The following is a 24,134-nucleotide window of genomic DNA, read 5'->3' on the forward strand; positions in this document are numbered from 1 at the left end:
GAGTGCACGAAAATATGCAAACATTCTGAAAATCTGCCAGTTTCGACCGGTAAATTACTATCAATTGTAAATCTAGACAAATAAAATAAAACGGAAAATAGTACGGTTATTACTTGTAGCTGTCAGCAACTTTGTAGTTTGTAGCGTAGTAAGTATTGACATTTTATAATGTAGCAAATAAAATGTAACAAATATACCATAATTTGATGATAAATTTGAAACTAAAATCTTAATCATTTGAAATAGCTACGAAGAACATTCGCCTCATACTTTTCCCCTCATATTTCTACAGCGATAATAATTGCAGTTCTATTGCACGTACGTGGTGTGGCTTTAAAAGAAAAGAATGCTAGAATCCAACCAACTAATAAAGGTAACATTATACCCATTATCTCCGGACCATTCCAAACCAGATTTAACAAAGCCCTCCAATCCTCCATGACGTACATCACATTCTCCGGAGATACTGTTAGATCTTTCAACAATTCTCTACCAGTCTACCATTGTATTGCTAATACAGACACTTATAATGCGTTTCAACTGTAACACTTTTCCTTTCATCTCCTTTCCATTTACCATGATCAACACGAGTTAACATATCAACAGTGTCACACACAGAGTCACACACAGGGTCACACAGTGTCACCTCTAACAGGACCATAGAACGCTTGACTAGGTCCAGTACAGACGACCCTGATCTGGGTATATTTTATCACAATATAATTTGGAGCTGTCTTGTAAGCGGGTCCCCAACTTAATGGACAATTAGAACACACCACCTCTGTCAAGTCATTAGTGAGGATGATATACTATAATCGTACAGTAGACATGATATACTGTAATTAGTTGAGGGGATGTAGAGAGGAGAACAAGTACATTATATGATACATCTCAACCACAGGGTGAGGAGGAGAGTACTAAATCCACACGAGGTTGTTTGAGATGTGGAGAGTACTAAATCCACACGAGGTTGTTTGAGATGTGGAGAGTACTAAATCCAAACGAGGTTGTTTGAGATGGGGTATTAAATATGAACTAGTGTACATTATTGATTATATCCCCACCACTTGGGTGTTTGAGATAGAGTGCTAAATCTGAACTGGTGGAGTGAGTAGTATGGTATGTGATGTGGTATATAGTATGGTATCATGGTGGTCCAGGAATCCAAATTCTTAGAATAAACCGGATTGATTCAGAAGGCATACAAAAGTTAATCCTAAAGTTTGTCATCAGATGCCGACGCTACAATACCGTTGCCGTTTTAAGACTAATCTTAACTTTGCGGCGAATCTACTTTCTTACTTTAAGACTTCCAGTAACTAATACAGTCAACAATGCAGGATATAGGTTAATATAGGAATGGCTTTAAAACATTAATCGGAAACCCATAATTTGTGGTCTACGTATCTTGAGTAAATCTAGTAACGAGACCCGGCGCGGCGTACGAGACTCATATTCAGAATTTAAGTAATTCCGCCCAATAAATAATTCACATCCCCGAACAACGCACTCGGCTATAATGCTAATTTTAGCTTATATAAAATGCAATACGTAACGTAATGCGTATATGTACATAATAATTTTACACCCCATATTTTTAAATACTCTGAATAATGAGCCCCTCAGCTCTGTGCGTAGATCGAATTTAAATCTACATTACAATACACGACCAGAGCTTTAGCCTCTTATTATAATCTCCCCTTCACCAAGTCCTTATTATTGTAGATAATACCAAGAAGAAGTTATCTGTGTAGAGGGGGGCATGTTATCTGCTGTGATTTAAACGACCAAATCTACTGTTGATTTATTAGAGTTTGAGAAGATGAGAATCGAGTTAGATAATATCTTAAACGTAACATGTTGATCTTAGCACTTGTTGGCTACGTGATTATATTGCAGGTTGTAAATTCGTTTTAAGAGCGCAATTGACCACACGCTGGCAGAGGACGCTATAATGTGGCCTATCCGAGTCCAGTAGCATCCTCTAAATACCAGGCTACCTCTCTCTAACTCTATAACGGACTAGCTAATGGCCCATCGGGCCAATCTATCAACCCCGCATGAAGCAAGAGAAACGACCAACCACAGCATAGTAAACGGTCACGTGTTAATGAAGAGCCAATGAGAAGACTGGGATAAGAGCACGTGCGGGTCGGTACCAAGTAAATAGTGACCACTAATTCCCGGGCAGATGCGGAACTCATACAGTGTACTGAAGTCACGTGATCAGCTTATTTTATACACTTCCAACGACTCAGGTCCAAGGTAACCAAGACAACGGTAATAAGACTTACACCGCACTGTCATGACAACCGCCTCCCCCTCCCAAGGTCTGAAGGAACCCCAAGTCTAGCCATTAGTACACTAAGTACTGAACTAAGGGGCCGGGTATTGGACACAAACCAAGACCGCCTTACTGGCTACAAACCAACCTTCTAACAGAGCCGCCACTAACCTATACCACCGGATATAGTACACGTCATTCGTACAATCTTTAGAAGAAGAAAAAAACGTTACAATTCAAGGTGTTCAGTTAGTTATATTACTTTTACTACAGTTATATTACTTTTACTACTACAGAGCTACTCCAGGGATAGATTACACCTTATGTGATGTCCTGAAACAATAAGCTTTTACAAGGAGGTGTAATAAACGCCTGACTGAAGTAAACGTCAATCATCGGTAACATTACGTTAGCGACTAGCGAGTCATAAAGAAGTATAGTGAACTAGTAACCAATATTTAATATGTCCGATCCTGATGCATCATAAAATAGAAGTTAGATTTGATGATTAATATTATGAATACGGCTTCAGACTAAAATTGTTTTATGATCAACCGCCTATATTGGGCTACCTGAATGTCTGAATAAGACGAGCACACTTGGCACAATTTTGATTGCATACTTTGCATACTACTTGAATCTTGATACTACTTGAAGTGTTGAACTTTCTTCAGAAACACAGAGTGACCGTTTTAAACCTCCAATATTCAAAATAAAATATGCAATTATGCATTTGTATCAAAGTACACTCACGCTCCTTTGATAAGAAACCACGTCCGATATAATTGCATAGATTATGGCCGAGAGTTAGCTTTGATATTCAGAATTACGATTTTAAATATCGTCACACTTGTGAGCATTCGCGAGATCCCACATTAAAATCACAGGACTCTCAATTTATCATTTCTAATTATAATGACGTACGTGAGTTTTACCTAGTTACTAGTCACTACAGTCCTGGAAAAATGTGGAGACCACCGCAAAAGCTATGATTGATACATTATAAGTGGCTAGATTTATTGTGTAAACTGTAAAGCTATCTTTGATTGTACATTCCGCTGATATATACTATTATAAAGCACATAACTCATATATATATTTATATATTATATATAAATCAGAGGCCCACAGATAATAAACTTGGCCGCGCGACAAATGAAGTTGAATAGTTCCTGATTACGTTTTCATTCCAGAACAAATAACAATCCCCCGGGACTGGCAAGGTGCAAGAGAGGTGAGAGAGAGAGAGAGAGAGAGAGAGAGAGAGAGAGAGAGAGAGAGAGAGAGAGAGAGAGAGAGAGAGAGAGAGAGAGAGAGAGAGAGAGAGTGGGATGTAAGCTTTGCGACATTATCGAGAACTGTTGATTAATCGAGAAACAACCCAGCAGGACAGATACTATTTCCAATATTCCCAATGTTGTAGACCATAAAGGTGGTCTTCTCGTGCACCGTTAGTTAATTCCACCATCACGTGTTACAACATGTATTATTGCTATGTAAGATATCAAACAACTATTATATCGGTTACTGTACTGGTAATAACTAATATAACTGTAGTGGTTACAGGTTACTGGTAACTGGTTACTGGTAACTGGTAACTGGTTACTGGTTACTGGTTACTGGTAACTGGTTACTGGTTACTGGTTACTTTTGTATTCAGAAACACAACATCATTGTCTGATGAGTATTGAGTAGTACACGGAGTATGATTTTCAAACTCCATTATAATGTTTGAAAGTAAAATTAATAAATAATAATAATAATTTAAACTTATAGATTATAGTGGCACAACAACTTAAAATGCACAGGTGTGCCACGAAAACAAGTCAGGATACAAGAAAACCTGAAAAGCAATCCACATTTAGGTTCCAAACCATAGAAAATTGTAAAGACTTGATACACTAAATTACAAGGTTAAGGGTATGCACTTAACAGTAGAAACGTGGAAAAAGTAGTAAATTAATTAATATCAAAAGCACGTTTAAAAAGAAACGTTTTCAGATACACTTTAAAAGATTCCAGTGACATGCAATTCTTAATTTCAAGAGGCAGCTCATTCCATAATTTAGGGCCAACCTTCTGAAACGATCTTTCTCCATACTGTGAATATACTCTTGGTTCAGTCAAATAGATAAGATGATTATAATTGGCATATTTAAACATATCACTTAAATAATCTGGTCCCATACCATTAAGACATTTATAGACAAGAAGCAATAACTTATATTGAATTCTGTAACTAATAGGCAGCCAATGAAGGTCTTTCAGAGTGTCTCCTAGATGATCATATTTATATAGAAATTAATATGATACACAATTTATACATGAGGTCATATTACTTATTAAGTTGCCGATATACTATAAGTTACAGATATATCCCCTCTTGGAGATGAGTGCGGTCACACGCACGACGGCCGAAGCAAATCGAACATGTACCAGGTACCCATAATTTGAACGTTTTGAAACAAATTTACAAAATTCTGTGTGCCAGTTGCAGTGTATTAATATTTAATAACAGTGAATAATTGTACGACTAATACGGTAATATTATATATCGTTACGCCAATCATGGAGGTAAATAATTTTAGCTTGAGTTGTCGTTCCCCTTGTAACAGCCGAATGCAAATTTTAATTCCTACTCCGTAATGACATCCGTGAAATTCCCTCATCGTATGTCAAACTGAATATAAAACATAAATCATATAATATCATGAATCCCAACAGAAATAATTTTCCTCTAAATCCCCTGACAAAGAAACCCAAGTCATCCCATCTCAACCCCAGCTCAGGGAACTCATTAACTCTAAAAATAGCTGGCCCCGTCCCCGGGTACATTTAACATTACATGGAGTGACGTCTGTAGAACTACCGAGGGAGATCAGGAGAGACGAGACTTGTAATGTACATGGGTCACATTACTCCCCCTTAATGAGGTTATATACATGGAGGTAAGATGCCAGCTATAATGAGTGGAGGTTGTAAAACTGAAACAGGGTGAGGGGTGCTGTTTTATGGGATGATGGCTGGTTTGAGGGGAGATGCAGGAGAGTTGAGCCAAAGGAGGATGGTTGGTTTGAGGGGAGATGCAGGAGAGCAGAGCCAAGGGAGGATAGTTGGTTTGAGGGGAGATGCAGGAGAGCTGAGCCAAGGGAGGATGTTTGGTTTGAGGGGAGATGCAGGAGAGCTGAGCCAAGGGAGGATGGTTGGTTTGAGCACTTTGAGGGGAGATGCAGGAGAGCTGAGCCAATGGACTTGGAGGATGGTTGGTTTGAGGGGAGCAGAGCCAAGGGAGGATTTGACACACGAGGCTTGCTAAATGGTGAAGTAAGTGTCTATTTGTAATGAATAGTTACAGTGCATGAACAGCTGCTTTCCTATCACGTGCTGCGAGAAATCTGGCTTTTGACTGGAAACAACCCCAGCACTTCATCACCAACATGTCGTTTTTAAGTAGTATAGATGTCGACTGTTATGTAAGAAATAAGATCGGGGGCTGAATGCGAATGACTTGTAAACAGAAGCGTACGGGCAACCAATAGTGAGGTCAAGGTTCGTCACGTGACTACAAAGAACTAATAACGGGGAGGGGCGTCCTATTGTAAAACTCTACAGTGTTCATACATTCAACTCGTGTTCGACAATAGAAGAGAGATGAGCAAATGGAACATTGGAATTTGGAACAACCTTCTAGTTGACAATGTAGTATTAAAAGACTCCTATTTTTTAAGTTGGAATTACCGTTCTAATCTACATCTATATCTTTAGAAACTTTATTGGTAACCATTTTGCTACATTAAAATGCTACAAAACATTTACAACGTAAGTTATCATGATGTAATGCGTATTTTTATCTCTTTCGCAATCTTTGAACTGAACGTCAAAGCATATATAATAGTACAATTCATATTAGTACAGCTCGCACAGTCGAAATTTTCTGCCAGTTATGTTAATCACGCACATCTTGATTAGTCCAGAGCTTAATAGCGTACAAATATAGGATAAAGAATGTGAGATATGTTATTGAATACATTATTAAAGCTAAATTTACCAAACTTAAAGTTTGTAAACTTATTGGATAACAATGGGAAGTTTGTTTAAAGTAGCTTACCAGCAACTTCAACAATGTCACCAGGCACGAGGTTGGCGGCACGGATGCGCTGAACGCCAGCCTTGCCTTGGCGGACAACTTTAGCTATTTCAGGCTCGTATTCTTTGAGCGCTTCAATAGCATCCTCTGCGTTCTTTTCCTGTGATGGAGATATGGGTGGTTATGCTCTGCTCTGATAGCAGATCATTTTCAAGCTCGGTGATTACCCGATGTATTGTTTATTTTCGGCTACAGATATGACTGAAAACGTATCCCAATATCTTGGTATGCGGGGCAATTTCTGGCTTCATTTCCTTGAGAATAAGCTATGATCCGCAGACTTACTGGCGGGAATTTGTAAATAGGGATATCATTCCAAGCTATACCGAATTATGAGTCTAGTAGATAAAAGAAATAACCCCGAAACTTGAAACCTTGACCAGGCCTACTCAATGACCAGGCCTACTCAAAATGTAGAAACATGAAATCTGAACGTACCTGCCACACCCCTACAGCTGCGTTGGCAACCAGAATGGTCACGATTACGAGGGGCTCTACAAATGCTGTCGTTTTTTCATTCTCGTCGGTCTCGAACAAGGCCAGGATCTGGTTTAGGAATTGGGGTGTAAGGAATAATTATTTACACTGACTCTAACAAGGAACACAGTTTATATAATAAACAAGGGCTCTTTAGTCTTAATTCGAAATTTTAATTTAATAAAACGATTATCTTATAAAAAACTTATTTATTTTTATGGCACCATCAAACAATATCAATATACCGATCATGCAGCAGCTTAGGTTAAAATGTACAAAGCACTTACGAATGAAATGACGGCAGCCAAGATGAGAATTTTAACTAAGAGATCGTCAAACTGCTCGAGGATTAATATCCACAATGCTTTTCCTTCTTCAGCAGGAAGTTCTGAAATGGATTTAATCATTTTAGAAATAAGCGTTTTTTAGAAATAACTTGTCACATGCGGGAGCAACTGGTACCAAGCTCAAGACTAGTTTAGCTTTTCACTGTAACATATTTTAAGTTAATTACGGAAAGAGCAATTATCAAAGAATTGAATAACCACTAAATCCGGATTATACACTTACGGTTTGGTCCATATTTCTTTTGCAATACTTCTACTTCACTTTGAGATAAGCCAACCTGGGAAATCAGAACTGTAAGCTAACTGACAGCTTTAAGTTTGTAAATGTGCTATCATTTATCAAAGAAACATTAATTATGACCATATCGCTTGATTTACCAAATGAAGACAAAAAAGCAGGTACTTTTAAAATTGCAAACCTTGGGATCGACACCATAGTCTCTAGTAAGATCATCTATTTTCCTCGCATGAGGGGGCAATGTTTTCATGATATCAAATACTCCTTCGTGCGCCCTTTGTGAGGTAGACTTGCTAGATAGCTATATCTGAACATGTCAATCGTCAGGAATAATTATTGGATTTCACCAAAGTCACACTATCTAAATAAAATAATTGAAAACCGTTACATTATTTACACGTCCAGATATTATATATACTGATTACAATTTCAGATATCATTTGACACATAAGCAGTCACTGCACTGTATACTCCTTAAAGTCTTACACATACAGGATTATTAGTTTGGACCAGATGTACCTGCATTATGCATCTTGAAGCAGTAGTATGTTTCATAAGTTTAAATTGGCCTTTATGATAATGCATTTCTAAGTCAGACAAAATATGATCATATTTTTTCACACAGTAAACAACAGTTTTTTATGAAACACAGTAAGAAATAACAGATAAATATTTGTCAAAAATAAGAAATTACAAACACTGAAATATCAAACGCTATTGTTATAAAATTCATACATTACGCAGAAAATGAACAATTATTTATTTATCATCTTTAAAAACTTTTAAGATTTACACAGTAAATACACAATACATGTAACATAAAATCTAAATTAAATTTCGTAATGTTTTATAAATTTATCCTTGCAAGAGAATTACAAATTCATCAAGCTTAGATGAACATTATGAAGGAGTATAACTAAACAAAGGGATCTTTCAATAAAAAATGATATGAAAAAAGAATCGAGATAATAAGTTAGAAGTTTTAAAACAAATTTCCTTTTAAGGTATCAAATTAGTCATAACTGTCTTTTTCCTATCTAACGAGTAACGTGTTACAACATGGAGACAATTGAACTTTTGAAGAGTTTTGGGAATCTAAAACATTACCCCCGGCCAAAAACATCAGAAAAAGCTTTATTGAGATGTTCAACCATGTCTGATGTTATCATTGACCTTCCTCTGCTTAGCTTGTCCGATTTAACATGGTGGAATCCTTCATAATTGGATCGTTTAACAACAGCACATGCAGCATAAGCAGCAACATTTTGATATGGAATGTAACATGGCAGTGAATCTTTAGAATCTTTTGCCCAGTGAGCAAATAATCCAAGAGCACCTGACAGAAGATCACCTTGCCCTCCTACTCTTCTATTAGAGCCTTCCACATCACACTCAACAGTAATTCCATTAGTAGATATCTTGTCAACTTTACCTTTACATACGATAGTACATTCTAATACCTTGGAGAGTGTTGATATATCCGAAGGCATTAGAATAGGCTTCTGCGGCTGCTCACTGTTCATAGCATGAAACAGTCTAGAGAATTCTGCTATATTGGGAGTAAGGATAGCATCTTTGTAGCCCTTAATCAAGTGAGGCTGCTCAGTGATCAGATGAAGACCATCAGCGTCAATAATAACTGGAATATTTTGTTCTTTTATTATTTCAATCCACTTGGAAACAATATCTTTGGTTTCCGGATCACGTCCAAGACCAGGGCCAATAACAACGCAGTGTAGACGTTTGATCCAATTGCTGAACTGTGGAGCTTTTTCTTTACAAAGGATAGGCATGACCATTAGATCAGGGCAGTATGATTTGATGGGAATAGCTGCACTTGGGGTACACATGATATGCACCAAATCAGCACCAAGCCTCAGAGCTGCTATTCCAGCAAAGTAAGGGGCTCCAGTATATTCCTCACATCCGCCTACTATACCAATACGACCAGCTTGTCCTTTGTGCAAAGCTGGTGTCAAAGCTGGAACAATGAGTTTGCACAAGTCTTTGCATAGGTCTTTCATGGCGTTGCCCTAAAAATGTAGCTATAAATACAAAATTACAATAAACATAGGCATATACAAAATGTTTGTTTGTCTAAATTTGCGTTTAATAGAAATTTGATCTTGCTAACAGAATAACCATCTAAAAGTGGGTTGCACAATTACATTGTTACAAAGGGGAGTTTTTCGAAACAAAGGGGATTTTTAAAAAATTTCTGTGAATAGAACTTTTACTGAGGCATATTTAAGATTTTAAGGATAAATTGAATACAGCTACAGGGCATAATTTTTGGGGCTGCAACCAGAATCCCTGCTATATCCTGTCAACTAAAAATTGGCCAAAACAAAGGATTTGCAAGTTATGTGGCAAATTCGAGATGCTGCGATGCTGCATGAATCATGTTCAATGAAGGCTGATGAAACTGAGGGATCTACAGGAGTGTAACCTGGTGTTTTTTTTGTAAGTTAACAGTACGCGCCAAGAGTATCCTACAAGATTCAAGATCTTTTTGCAGGTCCATTCCTTGTTTAAACCTCAATCATGGTTCTCCTCATAACTCGGCTGAACCACAGGATGGGGCTTACACATACTATATAATGAGAAAATACTTTTAATTTTGAAAAAGAAATTTAACCAAGGCATAGGCTTACAACCAACTGGTGCATGAATTATGCATAAGTTGAACGGCTGCTTACTGAAGTACTTATGATTTGGGTATATACCAGTAAGATTTGGTGATTATGTATCATGGGCACTGTCTAAATAACCCAAGACCAATATGTCTACTGTGAACTAAACGAAGTTATGCAGGTACTGCTGAATGAGGACTCCCCAATTTCTTAAAACTGAATGAAAATGATATATAATAGTAACAATCATGTGAATGAATCAGGAGAAAGGATAATAAGGATGAATATAGGGATGGCAGATAACTGTGAGCACAGTTAAGAATCTTGGGATACATATGGACTCTGGGCTTACTATGAGCAACCATGTTGTTGAGTTGAAGAAGAAATGTTTCCTAACACTACGCAACCTCACTAAGATACGGTTTCTGCTGACTACAAAACAGCTTAAGACAATTGTTAATAGCCTCGTTGTTTCCTGTTTGGACTACTGTAACGCCATGTTTTACGGCATCTCCAAGTACCTCATACATCAACTACAGCTTATTCAAAATGCCTGTGCAAAAGCAGTAACTGGAAAATATAAATTTGATCACCTAGGCGATGATCTTGATAAATTGCACTGGCTTAATATACCTAAAAGAGTGATTTTTAAAATATGTCTCCTATCTTTTAAGGCTATTAATGGAATAGCGCCACTGTACCTTCAAGATATGTTTAAGTATGCTCACCATGGACACACTGTTAGGCTCATAGTCCCTTATCGTTCAACCAAGGGTTTTGGTGATCGTAGTTTTAGTGTGGTTGGTCCACGAGTTTTTAATGCACTACCAGACTCAGTTAAACAATGTTATTCTGTTGAGGCGTTTAAGTCCGCACTGAAGACTTATTTGTTTACTTTATCTGACACTGAGGTAGCAAAAATGTTTTATTAATAATTTTAACCCTCTCTTTGACTTATCTAAATTATATTAGCTTTTTGGAAGTTTTATGAACGAATTTATACATAGAACTTTATTTTGCTTTTGATATATAGTTTTAAAAGTATTTTTGTAAACTAGTTGTAGTGACACTGCTGAGTAAAAGTGTACGCTTAATAGTGGTGTTTTTAAATTTCAATTTTAATTAATTTAATTAATATACTAAAGAAATGAAGAAATGGGGGAGGGAGTGGTGTAATCCTAAAAATTTCAATTTAACAAGTAAACTCCATGTGCAAAACCAATACTGTGATGAAGTGTTTGCACTAAATGTTCCTCAACTGCCTTTAAAACATCATTAAAGACAAGAGTTGTAACTTGCACAATCTCATTCACAGATATAACTGCAATATCTTCAACTCTATCCTTAGCTCTTTGGTCAAATATAAAAAGCATTCGGTGTAAGTAATACAATGTATAGTCGAATGACGAAGAAAGCGACAAATAAAAGTTATTAAGTAGTATTATTATTTTGATAAACCACAAAACCGTGCGTAAGAATTGCGTCTCGATTTCGGTGCAACCAATATTGAATATTTACGGATATCATTTAACAATTTTTGTAGGTTTATAACCAACAAGGCGCGCGCGAAGCTAAATTTAAATACAACACTTTGATACAAAATTAAAGTTAAACTTTTTGCTTTTGAAATTTAAGTCATGAAAATGGTTAAGTGATTTCACTTTCATGTTTTAATAAAAGTTACTGGACAGAACTTTACCGGGCACACCAGTCCCTGCGCGCGGCGCTCTTTTCAAGCTTCATGCGTCGCGACGTGATACAAATATTGCTCTAACCAGAGCCCTCTCGCTTGCAGTAGCGCGCGACCGCCGAAACAAGCGCGTGCCCCATTGTCTACCCCCTTTAGCGCTTTTACGATACAGGGGAACCCTGTACTCGTACGCGGCGCGGGTCATACTTGTCATACGTTTTATGACCCGCCGCGCACGAGTGCGCGGCTCCCCTGTATCGCGTCGAAACTCCACAGTGAAGCGACAGTGGGGGTCACCACGTGATACAATGTCATACAACGTATGACAATCATGTATTGAGAAAAGCTTACTGGGCCGCGCTCAGCCTGTCATTCCGCCGAATCTCTAATGAACATGATAGCCTGATGAGGTCCCCAGGTAAAGAAAAGCGAACATAAACTAGCCTTAATAATTGACGGTGCCAATTCTTTGTCACATGGGGACCTCAGGCTATTATGTTCATTAGAGATTCGGCGGAATGACAGGCTGAGCGCGGCCCAGTATTGACCATTGTTAATGATCTGGCCCGGCGCGCGCTACTTCGTAGCTAGTTCTTGCCATCGGGCCTAACATTTCGAGAAGAAAGCGGCGCGCGCTACTTCGAAGAAATTTAGACGAGTAACATCCGTCAAGGCCCAGTAAGGTTTTGTGAACACTCTGTCCGGGTCCCTAACTTCAGTACAGCTCCTAACTAGATAAAGAAATCATTTCAGTGAAGTGTTATTCTGTGGGAATAAGTTTAAGAAGTTAATTAAAGTATGTTAAATTGTTTGACCATTGTTAATGATCTGGCCCGGCGCGCGCTACTTCGTAGCTCGTGTTACCTGAGGACCCCAGGCTTATTATGTTCATTAACCGAATAAAGATTTGGCGGAATGACAGGCTGAGCGCGGCCCAGTAAAGCTCGTGCCGTTCGAGAAGAAAGCGGCGCGCGCTACTTCGAAGAAAATTAGACGAGTAACATCCGTCAAGAAATTGTAAAATGTGAATGTGACTTGTATTCTGTAATTGTAACTTGTAAGTGTATGTACTTAGTATAGTGGTCTGATCACTGATTACGTGATTCAACTTATATATTAGTAAAGATTTACTGGGCCGCGCTCAGCCTGTCATTCCGCCAAATCTTTATTCGGTTATGTTAATGAACATAATAGCCTGGGGTCCTCAGGTAAAGTAATATAAAGATAAGATTTCGATTAGCCGTAAGCTGGTGCAGATAAAACATGGTTCGTATACTGTACAATTCTTAGTAGATTAATAATTTTGTCCAAATTTTCGATATAATATGTTTGTACTTTGTCGATTGTATTGGTGGCGATTACGTTATTCCCTCTTGAGGGAATGCTACGCATGTTGTTGGCTGTCAGACTTTGGACAAGAATATGTTCTCGCGCCGTACGTTTATAGTAAAGCATGTTGGTACAATTTGGTACAGAAAGTCAAACTCTTTACTTAGACTTTATGCTAGAAGTCGTTTACATATTACGTAATCATCCGAGGGGAGGGAGTTTCCAAAATATGTGAACGACTGCTTGTACGTTTATAATAGTTAAATGCACACAGTTCTGTGAAACCTAAACTTCTAAAAGCTTTAAAAGTTTTTACTTAGAGTCAAAAATATGAATTGAACCTTAAATGCATATAAAAATTGCTAAAAACGTAATAAACGTATAAAAGTGGTAAAAACGTAGTAAACGTATAAAAAAGTATTATAAAAATTTCTGTACTTATTAAAAATATTAATACGTGGTACTTTTTTATTCATTAAGATCAAATTTTTCCCTTGGTCGGTAGCATTTAACAACTACACATGTTCATATTCAAACACCATAATTTAACCGGTGGTAACAGGCTGGCTGACAGTTTCATATCACTGGGAGCACTCTCCCGTCTCCGCCTTATTAGTCTTAAAAGTGCTGGGAATTCTGCCAGCTTTTAAGAAGTCTTGAACAAGGTAACAAAGTTCAGGTAACCAATTTTTCTTGATCACGTGACAATTTAGAATAAATAAACGTGTGGGATGTTCGTCGGAAAAGTTCCAGAAACGCAGTCTTGACTCGGTTCGGTTCTTGGTCGTCGGTTCTTCTGATGTTGTTCTTAATTGGCTTCTTTCGTTCTCAGTTGATTTGCAGTCATCTCCTGAAACGATTTTACATATCATTCAATTTGCAAAAGTAAGGGCTGCTCTCGAAAATCTCAAAATTCCAGCATCAAACTCCCATTTAGCTTTAAAAAGACACAAATAATTAAAGAATAATTCGACAATGAAGATTATTAGCATAAGCTATGAGCTATCTAGATTTTATAATTCTATGTAGATTGTAGAAACCAAACGATATTAGGAGAGGACAATATGTTCACTTCGGTCAAAGTCTTGAAATTTGTATTTCAAATGCATACTGCACTGTGTTTTAAAAGATTTCAATTGACCTTTATAAAACTTTAAGTACATGATATTGTCTAGTCATTGACAACTGATTGCTCAATTATAGAAAACCTTACAGTTACAATGTGCAAATTATAGACAATTACCCCAACGCTTGCGAGCATCGAATTAATGATTGATGTGCACTTAGACAGCTCAGCTTCTGATTTAGAGCCTCCTGACTCGCGTAACTCAGGGACCAGATTCATTGAAATCTGTTTGCTCATAGCAAGCAATCTTAGAGCCAAAATCTCATGTTGGGGTAAGGGGGCTGGCTCGACAGAATTGTCCAGTCCTGTGTTTTCAACGTCAAACTCGATGGGCAGGTCATCCTTTGGCAGGTCATGATCGTTTGGAAGATTTATTTCGAAAACATCTGCTGAATTCTGTGCAGTTATTCCTGAAAAAGATACATAAGTATAAGTAATAACTTGACAATTCTTTCAGAAAATATGATTCATTAAAATATTGCCGGATTTAATTTATTCTCATTTTTGTCGGGGAACACCTTTTTATAGTTATTAGTTGATTAGTGATTAGCTACTAACTACCGTAACTATAAATCATAAGGATAATTCGGGTTCGGATCAGGAGGCAGTGCTCCCAAGGAGGCATACTCCCTCATTCCTATGGAACCTGGTAGTCGATAATCTCCTTGCTTGTACAGCTATGAAAGATAACCAAGTTACCTGCAGGTATTTGCAGATGATGTGGGCCCTCTACGAAAGGAAATGATTTATATATCATCTGGGACAGAATATGCAAAACTATCAACACGATAGAGAAACAGTGTAAAACTCAAATAGCCATGTTCACCTGGGATGGAAAGCCGAGAGATCTATCAATACCAACCATGATTGATTCTGGAATGGCACTTAACATAACAACTCCTAGTGCAAACAACACTGAATTTTAATACCGAGACGATTACTTGTTACACAGATGGGTCAAGCACAGACTCAGGAAGTGGGACTGGCTATATCATTACCACTGACAACATTAATAGCACTCTAGAGGAAAGACCGCTCCTGCAATTTTATCTATAATCGTTGCACATAAAAACCACAAAAATTACTTTATATAATTGATGAATGTTTATAGATGAAAATTGTACATTCAAAGGCCTGTATGCCCATATTTGGACATTATGCCAAATAATCGGCTTTTTATGGAGCTGGAAATCGTTCCCTTTGAAGTTTTGACTATTCCGACATGAATTGACACCAAAAAATTACCCCGTTGTTAACATGGCCCCAAATTATCTATTGATTGAGAATTTCAAATACGGAAATTTCGATTCGTGCAAAGATTTTGTGATTGGTCTTCTAGTAATTTGCCCTTTGTGGGACAAGTGTCCAACAGATTCCAAATACGTTTTATAGTACTATTAGAAATAGGTGAAGACTTACTAGTTGGAGAGTTGATAGAATATCAGATATTTAAAAAATGTAAGCATCCTGTATATTATGTGGAGCTTGATTGAAGTTATAACCCTTACTTATTATTCGTGTTTTTAGCAATCTTCCCAATTTACAGTTTTTACAGACCATTTATTGAACACCCGATTTTATGCGTTTAACATCTTTTGATCTACCAAGTCAAATATCGACTCAAAGTCAAAGTATCACCTTGCCCGAGGGAAATTGCGTTTTATCACATATTCAGCCATCATTGATAAAAATACCACAATCTTTCGTCAGCTCTCCAATATCCACCTTGAAGCTGCATTTTATATCCTTGAATTACACAATATAAACTAAAGCATGTTTTAGTGTAGACTTTTTGTCACAGCAAGACTGCAACCTATAGTAACAACTATAAACAGAACCCCCAATGTCTGCTAACAATTTTTCACTAACTTATAACACCACGCCTCAATTCAACCGCCAATTTCCTCCATCTTCTACACATAGATGTCTCCGGCAACCCTTTACAGGGTTGCCACACCCCAGTGGCAGGCAAAGCATCCTTATGCTGTCCTGCTGTGGACCATATAGGTTATGGTCAGCCTATCTATAAACATTCAAGATTTTTAAAATATAGTTCAAACTGTCGATCGAAATTTTGGTGGAGATATTGATACACTTTAACACTTACCAACTTCCATGTCCTTGTTAAAATAGGGCAGGTTCTGGTAGCCGGTCGGCAGGTCCTTCCATTTTATACTGCCTTCCTCTAAAAGGAAGAAGAAGTGCCGGCAAGGTAGCCGGGTAGCATAAAAGCTTCTACAGCTACAACAGGGCACGCTAACATCAATTTTGTGGTAGATGTCTTCGAAGCCACTACTGATCATGAACACTGACCCATCATTTCGCAGGATTTTTCTCGTTGTTGTCAGCCCTGTAAAATAGTACATATTGTTTCAATCTCACATGAAAGATCTTGAGAACTTGAGTTTTTCTTCTTCTGGTCAGCGTCCTAACTGTCTAATGTCTAATAGCCTTCAGATAAGATTGTTCATTGTGCAATTTCTACTCAACTGGACATTATGTACTATGTCCAGTGGACATAGTACAAAGAAAAGTCTGGATACAAAGATGTTGCGTATGGTGTTGTCATCTTATGGAAGGATAAGGTAAGACATTTTTTGAGAGAATTTTTATTTATTACTGCATCAGATACAGGGTCGATTAAAACAAAACTATTTGTAAAATTTTACTAAATTTTTACCTTTTTCTTCTTTCAACTTCTCTTTGTACTTGCTATCCAAACATTTCTCCTCTTTCCACCGCTTCTGGAACAGGATCGGCCGGTCAGTGAGGTAATCAGGAACATCTGAGTTCAACCTTTAGGTTTGCTGACATGGAGACATTGCTGGTCACATAATATTTTTCTCTCTCCGGCAAATATCGCAGCAGTAAAACCTGTTTATGATAGGGGTTAGTCGTAACCAATAGTTGAATTCATCCAGTGACAACATGCTCGACCGGCGGTACCGCGACAATTGACCCCCCGACAATTGACCCCCGACAATTGACCCCCGACAATTGACCCCCGACAATTGCCCCCCCCCCCCCCCCCCCCCCCGACAATTGACTTATTGACCCCCCGACAATTGACCCTCTATGTAATTACACCGGGGTCAATTGTTTAGGGTTTAGTACAAAAATTGACCCCCGACAATTAACTCCCTGACAATTGACACCCGACAATTGACCCCCTATGTTATTACACTGGGGTCAATTGTCGCGAAATCTAGGGCTTTGTACGGCAATTGACCCCCCCCCCCCCCCCGACAATTGACCCCCGACAATTGACCCCATGACAAATGACCCCCATGTACAATTACACTGGGTTTAATTGATCGGGTTAGGGTTAGGGTTAGGGTTAGGGTTAGGGTTAGGGTTAGGGTTAGGGTCAAGATCAGGGTTAGGGTTAGGGTTAGGATTAGGGTTAGGGTTAGGGTTAGGGTTAGGGTTAGGGTTAGGGTTAGGGTTAGGGTTAGGGTTAGGGTTAGGGTTAGGGTTAGGGTTAGGGTTAGGGTTAGGGTTAGGGTTAGGGTTAGGGTTAGGGTCCTTTCGGTTAACGATGGTGGCCAATTGAGGAAGTCTCCGATACATTATAGAGTCTTCCTGATCTATCAACATCTTTTGTATCTTTTGATAGTCTTTTCGTTCTGTAAACAGAGATCCATTTGTAAGACCCAAAAGTCGGTTCAAGAAAGAGCCGACAGTTGGTATTATCTCACAGTGTTAGTCAAAACATCTTACACAATTATATAAAGGCTCCATCTAATCGAGACATGATTAGAATCTGACTACGCCTGGTTAGCATTAGTAAGCATACTTACGGCCGAAGCCGGCAACATGTAGTCAGAGTGGAAGAGTGGTGACGTAACATAATGTCACAAGGTTCGGTAAGTCCCCACCAAATAGGTGACACTTTATCTCAAAGAGAGCTTATAGAGTTAGATTAATTTCAATCACAATTTTTAGAGTCCGGTGCAACCGGCTGTACTTTAGATTAGTTATGGTTATTCCTTAATTCATCTGACTCAAGTTTGGAGAACTTTTGGTAGAGGCTAAAGCCACGGTAGTCATATTACTTTTAGCAGTCTATAACTTAACAAATGATAGAGTCACATAATTAGGCCGGCAGAATGTCCGGTATTGGGTTTAAAAGAGTAATATATTGTAACTATTGACCAAGGGAACTGACCCGGGATAGGATAGGAGATCCGTTAGGTGGAGAGGTTCCAGTGCGTACTGGATAGCGGATATCCAGGACAGTCTGCATCGAGATCGACTGTAGGTCTAGTCAGAGGTCGAGAGAAAGTACTATGTCCGCCGTCGTGTCCAGTGAGAGGTTCCAGGTCCAGCAGCAGGAGAGAGCGAGAGCGGGAGAGAGTGAGTCCAACCTTTTGTTGGAGTGAGATAAGAATGAATGTCCAACCTTTGAACGGGGTTCTGGTGGGGGTTATATCAAAGAATCTTCCTGTGAATCAGAACGATTCAAAATAAGGGGGAAGTCCAAGTCCAACCTTTGAATGAGGTTCTGGTATCCAACCTCTGAAGGGGGTTCTGGTATGAGTTATATACTCCATCGTTGATGGGCTTTTAATGAGTTCGTTGTTATCTTTTGACGCGTGTCGGTGAGAGGTGCCACGTCAATGCGTTCCCAGCCTAATCTAAATTACTTTGTAACACCTCCGCTCCGTCCCGGTGATTCGAAGCAAAGCAATCATCTTTGAATTTCCTTGTCAATATTCAAGTGTGAGAGGAGTGTACGTAATCACAGCCTTGCAACTTCGACTGGAACAGAAGAAAAATAGGTGGGCCATGTATCTTACAGTAAGGGTTAAGGTTAGGCCGTTAGGGTTAGGGTTAGGATTAGGATAAGGATTAGGATTAGGATTAGGATTAGGATTAGGATTAGGATTAGGGTTATGGTTAGGGTTTAAGGGTTAGGGTTATGGGTTAATTGTATTAAATTTTATTGTCGGGGGGTCAATTGTGGGGGGGGGGGGAGGGGGTCAATTGTGGGGGGAGGAGGGTCAATTTTCGGGGGGTCAATTATCACCCACCCTCGACCGGCACCCGAACGTTCGCGTTTGCACACTCACGTATGACCACCTCTATTTATAATTAATATATAATTATAACAAACTTAAACACTTACCCTCACAGCCTGACCCATGGTACTCTTTTCCTTCTTGGTGAGTCCCATATTTGTTTTTATTTGAGAATTCATTCCTTCTACTGCGTTGTTAGTCGAAGCTGGATCTACCAGCTTAGACCTATAGCAAACTGCCCACATCTGAAGAAAAAAAAGGTTAATAGAATTATTAAATCACATTGTAATTATGCAGACCTGGATTGTAGGACTGAATCCCATCAAGGGGAATTAAATTGAATTATTGGTTGCTAGGAACTAGAAATAAATATACTGGAATACTGTGTTTTCCTGAAGAGGTCTAATTCTAATTGGAACCATCAAGGGGAATTAAATTGAATTATTGGCTGCTAGGAACTAGAAATAAATATACTGGAATACTGTGTTTTCCTGAAGAGGTCTAATTCTAATTGGAACCATCAAGGGGAATTAAATTATTTATATTGGCTGCTAGGAACTAGAAATAAATATACTGGAATACTGTGTTTTCCTGAAGAGGTCTAATTCTAATTGGAACCATCAAGGGGAATTAAATTGAATTATTGGTTGCTAGGAACTAGAAATAAATATACTGGAATACTGTGTTTTCCTGAAGAGGTCTAATTCTAATTGGAACCATCAAGGGGAATTAAATTGAATTATTGGCTGCTAGGAACTAGAAATAAATATACTGGAATACTGTGTTTTCCTGAAGAGGTCTAATTCTAATTGGAACCATCAAGGGGAATTAAATTGAATTATTGGTTGCTAGGAACTAGAAATAAATATACTGGAATACTGTGTTTTCCTGAAGAAGTCTAATTCTAATTGGAACCATCAAGGGGAATTAAATTGAATTATTGGTTGCTAGGAACTAGAAATAAATATACTGGAATACTGTGTTTTCCTGAAGAGGTCTAATTCTAATTGGAACCATCAAGGGGAATTAAATTGAATTATTGGCTGCTAGGAACTAGAAATAAATATACTGGAATACTGTGTTTTCCTGAAGAGGTCTAATTCTAATTGGAACCATCAAGGGGAATTAAATTATTTATATTGGCTGCTAGGAACTAGAAATAAATATACTGGAATACTGTGTTTTCCTGAAGAGGTCTAATTCTAATTGGAACCATCAAGGGGAATTAAATTGAATTATTGGCTGCTAGGAACTAGAAATAAATATACTGGAATACTGTGTTTTCCTGAAGAGGTCTAATTCTAATTGGAACCATCAAGGGGAATTAAATTGAATTATTGGCTGCTAGGAACTAGAAATAAATATACTGGAATACTGTGTTTTCCTGAAGAGGTCTAATTCTAATTGGAACCATCAAGGGGAATTAAATTATTTATATTGGCTGCTAGGAACTAGAAATAAATATACTGGAATACTGTGTTTTCCTGAAGAGGTCTAATTCTAATTGGAACCATCAAGGGGAATTAAATTGAATTATTGGTTGCTAGGAACTAGAAATAAATATACTGGAATACTGTGTTTTCCTGAAGAGGTCTAATTCTAATTGGAACCATCAAGGGGAATTAAATTATTTATATTGGCTGCTAGGAACTAGAAATAAATATACTGGAATACTGTGTTTTCCTGAAGAGGTCTAATTCTAATTGGAACCATCAAGGGGAATTAAATTGAATTATTGGCTGCTAGGAACTAGAAATAAATATACTGGAATACTGTGTTTTCCTGAAGAGGTCTAATTCTAATTGGAACCATCAAGGGGAATTAAATTGAATTATTGGCTGCTAGGAACTAGAAATAAATATACTGGAATACTGTGTTTTCCTGAAGAGGTCTAATTCTAATTGGAACCATCAAGGGGAATTAAATTGAATTATTGGTTGCTAGGAACTAGAAATAAATATACTGGAATACTGTGTTTTCCTGAAGAGGTCTAATTCTAATTGGAACCATCAAGGGGAATTAAATTGAATTATTGGCTGCTAGGAACTAGAAATAAATATACTGGAATACTGTGTTTTCCTGAAGAGGTCTAATTCTAATTGGAACCATCAAGGGGAATTAAATTATTTATATTGGCTGCTAGGAACTAGAAATAAATATACTGGAATACTGTGTTTTCCTGAAGAGGTCTAATTCTAATTGGAACCATCAAGGGGAATTAAATTGAATTATTGGCTGCTAGGAACTAGAAATAAATATACTGGAATACTGTGTTTTCCTGAAGAGGTCTAATTCTAATTGGAACCATCAAGGGGAATTAAATTGAATTATTGGCTGCTAGGAACTAGAAATAAATATACTGGAATACTGTGTTTTCCTGAAGAGGTCTAATTCTAATTGGAACCATCAAGGGGAATTAAATTATTTATATTGGCTGCTAGGAACTAGAAATAAATATACTGGAATACTGTGTTTTCCTGAAGAGGTCTAATTCTAATTGGAACCATCAAGGGGAATTAAATTGAATTATTGGCTGCTAGGAACTAGAAATAAATATACTGGAATACTGTGTTTTCCTGAAGAGGTCTAATTCTAATTGGAACCATCAAGGTGAATTAAATTGAATTATTGGCTGCTAGGAACTAGAAATAAATATACTGGAATACTGTGTTTTCCTGAAGAGGTCTAATTCTAATTGGAACCATCAAGGGGAATTAAATTGAATTATTGGCTGCTAGGAACTAGAAATAAATATACTGGAATACTGTGTTTTCCTGAAGAGGTCTAATTCTAATTGGAACCATCAAGGGGAATTAAATTGAATTATTGGTTGCTAGGAACTAGAAATAAATATACTGGAATACTGTGTTTTCCTGAAGAGGTCTAATTCTAATTGGAACCATCAAGGGGAATTAAATTGAATTATTGGCTGCTAGGAACTAGAAATAAATATACTGGAATACTGTGTTTTCCTGAAGAGGTCTAATTCTAATTGGAACCATCAAGGGGAATTAAATTATTTATATTGGCTGCTAGGAACTAGAAATAAATATACTGGAATACTGTGTTTTCCTGAAGAGGTCTAATTCTAATTGGAACCATCAAGGGGAATTAAATTGAATTATTGGCTGCTAGGAACTAGAAATAAATATACTGGAATACTGTGTTTTCCTGAAGAGGTCTAATTCTAATTGGAACCATCAAGGGGAATTAAATTGAATTATTGGCTGCTAGGAACTAGAAATAAATATACTGGAATACTGTGTTTTCCTGAAGAGGTCTAATTCTAATTGGAACCATCAAGGGGAATTAAATTGAATTATTGGTTGCTAGGAACTAGAAATAAATATACTGGAATACTGTGTTTTCCTGAAGAGGTCTAATTCTAATTGGAACCATCAAGGGGAATTAAATTATTTATATTGGCTGCTAGGAACTAGAAATAAATATACTGGAATACTGTGTTTTCCTGAAGAGGTCTAATTCTAATTGGAACCATCAAGGGGAATTAAATTGAATTATTGGCTGCTAGGAACTAGAAATAAATATACTGGAATACTGTGTTTTCCTGAAGAGGTCTAATTCTAATTGGAACCATCAAGGGGAATTAAATTGAATTATTGGCTGCTAGGAACTAGAAATAAATATACTGGAATACTGTGTTTTCCTGAAGAGGTCTAATTCTAATTGGAACCATCAAGGGGAATTAAATTGAATTATTGGTTGCTAGGAACTAGAAATAAATATACTGGAATACTGTGTTTTCCTGAAGAGGTCTAATTCTAATTGGAACCATCAAGGGGAATTAAATTGAATTATTGGCTGCTAGGAACTAGAAATAAATATACTGGAATACTGTGTTTTCCTGAAGAGGTCTAATTCTAATTGGAACCATCAAGGGGAATTAAATTATTTATATTGGCTGCTAGGAACTAGAAATAAATATACTGGAATACTGTGTTTTCCTGAAGAGGTCTAATTCTAATTGGAACCATCAAGGGGAATTAAATTGAATTATTGGCTGCTAGGAACTAGAAATAAATATACTGGAATACTGTGTTTTCCTGAAGAGGTCTAATTCTAATTGGAACCATCAAGGGGAATTAAATTGAATTATTGGCTGCTAGGAACTAGAAATAAATATACTGGAATACTGTGTTTTCCTGAAGAGGTCTAATTCTAATTGGAACCATCAAGGGGAATTAAATTATTTATATTGGCTGCTAGGAACTAGAAATAAATATACTGGAATACTGTGTTTTCCTGAAGAGGTCTAATTCTAATTGGAACCATCAAGGGGAATTAAATTGAATTATTGGCTGCTAGGAACTAGAAATAAATATACTGGAATACTGTGTTTTCCTGAAGAGGTCTAATTCTAATTGGAACCATCAAGGTGAATTAAATTGAATTATTGGCTGCTAGGAACTAGAAATAAATATACTGGAATACTGTGTTTTCCTGAAGAGGTCTAATTCTAATTGGAACCATCAAGGGGAATTAAATTGAATTATTGGCTGCTAGGAACTAGAAATAAATATACTGGAATACTGTGTTTTCCTGAAGAGGTCTAATTCTAATTGGAACCATCAAGGGGAATTAAATTGAATTATTGGTTGCTAGGAACTAGAAATAAATATACTGGAATACTGTGTTTTCCTGAAGAGGTCTAATTCTAATTGGAACCATCAAGGGGAATTAAATTGAATTATTGGCTGCTAGGAACTAGAAATAAATATACTGGAATACTGTGTTTTCCTGAAGAGGTCTAATTCTAATTGGAACCATCAAGGGGAATTAAATTATTTATATTGGCTGCTAGGAACTAGAAATAAATATACT

General features: G+C 37.4%; 2 protein-coding genes across 2 annotated transcripts in view; both read right to left on the minus strand.

The window, feature by feature from the left end:
* The window catches only part of LOC134813587 (calcium-transporting ATPase sarcoplasmic/endoplasmic reticulum type-like), a 77,017-nt gene that overhangs the window by 26,222 nt on the left and 26,661 nt on the right, over nt 1-24,134 (minus strand). The window contains exons 2-6 of the mRNA XM_063821431.1: nt 7,675-7,800; nt 7,479-7,533; nt 7,196-7,296; nt 6,870-6,977; nt 6,393-6,531 (exon numbers count right to left, since the gene is read on the minus strand). Coding sequence (XP_063677501.1) covers nt 6,393-6,531; nt 6,870-6,977; nt 7,196-7,296; nt 7,479-7,533; nt 7,675-7,743 — 472 coding nt within the window. The 5' untranslated portion in view covers nt 7,744-7,800. The remainder of the gene's footprint in view (nt 1-6,392; nt 6,532-6,869; nt 6,978-7,195; nt 7,297-7,478; nt 7,534-7,674; nt 7,801-24,134) is intronic.
* On the minus strand, nt 8,118-11,238 carry LOC134812306 (ATP-dependent (S)-NAD(P)H-hydrate dehydratase-like). The gene has a single exon (XM_063819686.1). The coding sequence runs from the start codon at nt 9,515-9,517 to the stop codon at nt 8,597-8,599; it is 921 nt and encodes a 306-aa protein (XP_063675756.1). The 5' UTR covers nt 9,518-11,238; the 3' UTR covers nt 8,118-8,596.

Source organism: Bolinopsis microptera, chromosome 3 (genome assembly GCF_026151205.1).
Source record: "Bolinopsis microptera isolate Bmic1 chromosome 3, MBARI_Bmic_1.0, whole genome shotgun sequence".
Classification (NCBI taxonomy): domain Eukaryota; kingdom Metazoa; phylum Ctenophora; class Tentaculata; order Lobata; family Bolinopsidae; genus Bolinopsis; species Bolinopsis microptera.